This window comes from Sesamum indicum, linkage group LG8 (assembly GCF_026168435.1).
Source record: "Sesamum indicum cultivar Baizhima isolate 11 linkage group LG8, ASM2616843v1, whole genome shotgun sequence".
Taxonomy (NCBI): Eukaryota; Viridiplantae; Streptophyta; class Magnoliopsida; order Lamiales; family Pedaliaceae; genus Sesamum; species Sesamum indicum.
Window position 1 is genome coordinate 6,053,637 of NC_142664.1, and position 6,440 is coordinate 6,060,076.

At 32.4% G+C, this 6,440-nt stretch overlaps 1 protein-coding gene across 1 annotated transcript; it reads left to right on the forward strand.

Moving 5' to 3' along the window:
- The first annotated feature begins 2,006 nt into the window (after nt 1–2,006).
- Nucleotides 2,007–5,993, forward strand: LOC105167782 (benzyl alcohol O-benzoyltransferase). The gene is made up of 2 exons (XM_011087597.3): nt 2,007–3,206; nt 4,896–5,993. The coding sequence occupies exons 1-2, from the start codon at nt 2,763–2,765 to the stop codon at nt 5,844–5,846; spliced, it is 1,395 nt and encodes a 464-aa protein (XP_011085899.1). The 5' UTR covers nt 2,007–2,762; the 3' UTR covers nt 5,847–5,993.
- Nucleotides 5,994–6,440: the final 447 nt, after the last annotated feature.

A 6,440-nucleotide genomic window follows, 5' to 3' on the forward strand; every position in this document is an offset into this window, starting at 1 on the left:
TACCGAAGTTTTAAAAGAATTCGTGTCAATTAATATTGAACCGAAAATTCAGTTTTGGCAAAATTTGATTATATATGTTTAACTTTATTTATAAAATATACCTTTAATTGGACTCGGACTAGATAAAGTAGGGAACAACTCGAAGGGGCACATAAGCAGCCTTTTTAATAGCACAAATCTACTTTCTCAACTGCTTGCTATTCGAATATCGAGAAAGTCCTCTGCTGCCATTGATGGATAAATCCAACTATAATAGTACGATTAGTGATTGTTTGAAAACTATGGATTGATCCTAGACGGTATAGCCTAATTGACAACAAAGAGATGAAAGGACGTAGTTCAATCCAACCTTTGGCATAACGGAGACGGGGAACATCACTTCATAGTTGGGGTTTCCTTTTATCAAATAACATTTTTATCTTATAAGTTAAGTCTGTTTCACTTTTGGTCTTCATCCACTTTTCTGTTTATAATTTAACAATATAGATCACGTGTCTAGCATGTGGTCGTTAAGTGTTTTTGGATGAATAAAAAATTAGTCCTTCCATAAGTTGCTTAGGAATGCTCCATGTGGCCTATTAATTAATTCACTTAGGGAAAATATAACAATTTGTTTGCAATTGGATTTGGACTTGAATCCATCAAGGCATAGGTTGAACCTCTTACCACTTGAGCTACACACAAATGATAACACTTTGTTTGCAAGAGTTTCAAATAACATAAGAAAAGCCTAACGGAAATAAAATTAATATTAATAGAAAAAAATAAAAATAAAAAAAAACACAAGAAACCCTAAAAGAGGAAAAAAGTAGTTTTTTTTCTTAATTTCTTTTTAAAGATTAGATAGATAAATATCAAAATAAATGCGTGTGTTTCTTTTTTAGAGTTTTTAGTATTTTTTATTTTATATTCCGTAGTAATATTAGAAAAATCCAAAATAATAATAACATGGGTAAATATACTACCAAAAAGAAGCTCAATAGATACAAAAATGTGATGCTAAATTTAGCATCGAGAGAATTAGCAAATAAATTTTTTGTTACTAATCTACCTTATTTAATATATATTGTAAATAATTCGTTGACATTTAAATTTTCGTTGCTAAATATTAGCAAGTAAATTCTTGTATTAAATAATATAATTTAGCAATAAGAATTTTACTTAAAAATTACTCTGACGCTAATTCTTTTTCATTGTATTGATATTTTTTATTCCAATTAAATAAGAGCATAATTTTTTTGGTACCACACTATGATAGATGACGCTTTTAGTCCTATAAAATTCAAAATGTATGCTTTTTTATTCCTAAAAAATGTGATTTTGGAACTTCTTAGTATCAAAATCGGAATAACTTTTTAGTTCCAAACAACACATTTTTAGTCTCAAAACCACAATGCACATGACTTTTTACAACAAAAAATATATGATTATGAGTTTTATGGGACTAAACAATGCACATGACTTTTTACAACAAAAAATATATGATTATGAGTTTTATGGGACTAAAAGCAACACCTGTCATAATTATGATACCAAAATAAATTCTACCTTTGTTTTATGAAACTAAAAAAGAAATTACCCAATAAAAACACCTTGAATCATGCCTTATAAACAAAAAGTGTACAAACATTCAAGATGTTTTGTTATTATTATTTTTTTTATTATTTTGATCCCATTATTTCTAAATTCACCATTTGATCCCATAACTCAATTAAAATTTATAATTTTAGTTTTAAATTTTACTTTGTTAAATTTCTAAAGAACCTTAGTTCCCCTAAAAACTTAATGGAGTACATGCTATTTTCCATTAGAAAATTAACAGAGCTAATATTTGAGATTAAAATCGCAAGTCTTTTCGAAGATATTGAATCAATATATGGTGATTCAAAAATAATAAAACTAAAACTGAAAAATGACTAACTTATCAGACATATGAATGCAACTCATTCACACCCTCTAACTACTATAAATACATCTCATTCTCAAACCAATGTATTAACTGTTAAGTGGCTATCAGACAAATCTTACCAAACTAATATACAAGCGATTGGAGTACGAAACTCCCTTTTTCTATTACAAGTCAATAATTACTGAAATTATTGAAACAACAAAAATAAGAACAGAAACAAACAAGAAATATTTCTGTAGCAGAATAGGCTCAGATTTTAAGCCAGATCCAAGAACCGAGAAGGGTAATCGGTCACAACAGTTCCGTATCCACAACACCAACACACGGTTGCACCACTCTCACAAAGACCACTGACGAACAACACCCAAAGATCACAGAGATCTTGTCTCAGAAATTGGTCATAGAGACCCACTACAAGAGCTCACAAAGAACTTGTTTGAAAGAGAGAAGAAGAGTGTATGTTCTATTTTGTGTGTTTGAGCTGAGAGGGAAATGCCCTTATAAAGGGATGAGAAAAACTGCCATCGACTTGGATAAGGAGAAATTCCATGAATTTCGGTGAAGAAGATGAAGAGATATTAAAGATTGGAGAGAGAGGAAGATGGATATGCAGAGATTTGAGCAGAGAGGAAGATGGGTATGCAGAGGTTTGAGGAGAGAGGAAGACGGATTCTGCACAAAGATTTGGATTACCATATGAATTAGGTGGATAGTTGGGTCGGGTCGGTTAGTCACGGGTTTGGGTAGTGGGCCGTCCAAAAATGTGTTGGGTTGTGTGCTGTTGCTTGGGCCAATTAATCTAACATCAACACTATCATAATCCTCTCTCCTTGAATAATAAACACTTCCATAGATGGCATCACCAAATGCTTTAACCTTCAAGGTTACAAGGAAAAATACAGAGCTGATCCCTCCAGCGAAACCCACACCCCATGAATTCAAACCTCTCTCCGACATCGACGATCAAGAGGGCCTCCGCTTCCAGCTTCCCCTCATCGCATTCTTCCCGAAAAATCCCGCCATGGACAGAAAAGATCCCGTCAAGGTCTTCCGCGATGCCCTGGCCAAGGCCTTGGTTTTCTACTACCCATTCGCCGGGCGGCTAAGGGAGACGGCCGGTAGGAAGCTGGTGGTGGAGTGCACGGGCGAGGGCGCACTGTTCATTGAAGCAGATGCGGACGTGGGGCTGCAGCAGTTCGGCGACACCCTTCAGCCGCCGTTCCCATGCCTGGAGGAGCTTCTCTATGATGTCCCGGGCTCCGGCGGTATGGTGAATTGCCCTTTGTTGCTTATTCAGGTATGTATATTCTACTTGACAGAAAGTTCTGAGTATGTGTTTGTAGTTTTAGTAGAGGTGTGCTTTTGTGAAGTTTATTTGAAATATTTTATAAGTTTTTATTCTTCTAAGATGTTTGAATTTTAATATATAAAATGTCAAAATATATAAAACATAGAAGTTTTTGTAATATAACAATTGTCGAAATAATCGTCAAATGATTAGAGTTTAAAATGATACAAATGAATATTGTTTATTTGGGAAAAAATATTAAGGGAAACTCGCAATTTTTTCTTAATAGGAATAAAAATGTCAATGGTTCCTAAATTATAGGACTAAAATTACAATTTAATTAGGTTATATGCAAGTCACATGTAATTTTTCGGCAAAATTGGTCGGAAAAGGATGAAAATAACCAAACTTTTAAAGTTTAGAACCAAATTACGAAAAAATCAATTTGTGGAGGACCAAAATTGCCACCCCATATAAGTTATAGGACTAGAATTATATTTTTTCCAAATATTAATTATATAGAGTGTAAAATTGAAATACTAATAAAATTATGAAATTCAGGTAGATTAAAGAGTTTAAAAAATCTTATAACAAAGGGTGGGCTAATCTTACTTTTCTTTGAAAAGATAATATTCTTTTTTTTTTCAGAATAGACCCAAGTACGTATTTTTATATACCAACTGTTTGCTCTGATTGGGTTTTTTATTATAAAGTCTATATATTTTATCTTTTATTTTATTTAATATATACATGTCACGTGTATAAATTTATTTGTAAATAAAATATATGATGTCATCTTTATACACATAGTATTATTAGAAAAAAATTATTATTTCGTACACTTTTAATGCTTCGGATTAAAAGTTATGGTAAACAACTATTATTAACTAGATAACCAATAATTTTAGATTATCACTATGAAAAGTATTTTTTTGCCATGTTTATAACCAGTGGTAAATATTTTTATTATTTTACCCACGATAAATATTTTAGTCACACTTACAAACTACGACTAACAATTAAATCATTGATTCACAGCTTACTTATTCAATGGAAAAATTGGAAAAAAAAGACTGCTTATTTTAAATCAAGCAATACTATTATTTTGTTTACAAAAGGTCAAAATTATCATTATTGACAAAAGATAGTTGCTATATTCAACATATAAAATTTAAAAAAGTTACTTTTTTCTTAAACAAGGACTAACTTGAGAATTTTATAAATTTAAAGAATTAAAGGGAGAAAATCAAACTCAAGTTGATCATTTTACGCATTAAAAATCAAAATTCGGCCATATTTTTTAAACTGGAATAAAAACTAAACTTTAAGAATGATAAAAAGAAGTTATCTTAAGGAATTAAAAAGTTTTTAAACGAAAGCTTAAGGACCAAATACAATACTTATCTTAAAAATAATTATCAATTAAATTTTTTTCATTGAATTTAAAATGAAAAATATATTAAAAAAATTAAATTACTAAAAATATGTATGTACGCATGTAACATAAGAACTATATTATTTATTATTTGATTGTGTTACATTTATTAATTTAAAGAATATATATTAGACAAAGTACAATTAGGAGGCAAAATGAATTCAACCCATAAGTTTATACCATTTTTTGTCTTTGGAAAAAATAAAATTTAAATATTATTTTGTATAAAAGACTTTTAATTCTTTAGAGCTATTTACTTGCAGGTCACGCGCTTAAAATGTGGTGGGTTTATCTTTGCTTTCCGCGCCAATCACACAATGAGCGATGGTTTTGGACTTTTTCAATTCGCATCCACCATGGCTGAACTCGCCCGCGGCGCTGAAATCCCTTCTGTCCTCCCAGTTTGGCAAAGACACCTTGTCAGCGCGCGTGACCCGCCGCACGTGTCGTACATGCACGATGAGTACGAAAACATCCCTGATGCCAAGGAAACTCTCATCCCACTTGAGAACATGGTTCAACGCAGCTTCTTCTTTGGGCCAGGCGAGATCTCCGCCCTTCGTCGCCACCTCTCGCCGCACCTCCGTCGCTGCACCACCTTCGAACTTCTAGCAGCTTGCATCTGGCGCTGCCGCACAATCGCTATCTCTCCAGACCCTAACGAAGAGGTTAGAATCTTATGCTTCGTGAACGGACGGAGACTATTCAACCCGCTGCTCCCTGCTGGCTACTACGGCAATGTTGTTGCTACCCCTCTCGCGATCTCCACCGCCGAAAACTTATGCAAACAACCGTTAAATTTTGCACTGGAGCTCGTGATGAAGGCCAAATCTAAGGTAACAGAAGACTACATAAAATCAGTGGCAAATTTGATGATCATCAGAGGACGGCCACATTTCGCAGTCGACATGCGAACTTATATAGTATCTGATCTGACACATGTGGCCTCTGACAATTTGGACTATGGGTGGGGCGCTCCAGTGTTCGGCGGTCCGGCGAAGGGTGGCGCCGGCGTGATTCCCGGGCTTTTGAGTTTTCACATACCTATTAAGAATATCAAGGGTGAGAGGGGAAAACTAGTTCCTATTTGCTTGCCGGCGAATGCCATGGAAGTATTTGTGAAAGAGCTGGAGACGATGGTGAAAAGGGATGATGATACTGATTTGGGTGATGCTCCGAAAAGTTCAATTTTCAAAGGTCGTACGAGGCTTTGAATGTGATATATACTGTTGACCACCTCATATTCTGCCTTCCTTTGTTTTGTGGATGGATATAAAATAAGCGCAATTGCGTGGGATTTATGAGGGTGTTTGGCGAAGCTTATTTATCATATTTTATAAAATATTTTAACAGTTTATAAATTGTGAAGTCATCTTATAAGATGATAGAGTGTTTAGCACAATAAAATCTTTAATTGATAAAATGAATAAATTGGACGTGCTAGCATACCAATCAAATAAATCGTTATTTCTTGACATATTTTTTTTTAAAAAAAATAAAATACTTTTATAAATAGTACACATTAGTTTAATTCCAAATAAATATTTAATAGATAATCGTTTAACAATAATAAAAGAAATAATGAATTATTACCAAAATTTGATAAAAATAAAATATATGTACATTCATGCTAGTTGAATATTAATATTGATATATAGTTTATATTTTCTTTACTAAAGCAATGATTATTTCTAGTTGTGTAATTTATAATATTTTGAATTTATATTTTTTTCCAAAAATAATATCAAAATACCAATCTTATTTTATTTAATTATAATAATTTATTATTAAATAACGAAATATTTTCT

What these genes read in the sequence shown, in the direction of transcription:
- LOC105167782 (XM_011087597.3), top strand. Translation starts at nt 2,763, where the DNA reads ATGGCATCACCAAATGCTTTAACCTTCAAGGTTACAAGGAAAAATACA. An exon ending in GCCCTTTGTTGCTTATTCAG is followed by an intron (nt 3,207 to 4,895) that starts GTATGTATATTC and finishes ATTTACTTGCAG; the next exon opens with GTCACGCGCTTAAAATGTGG.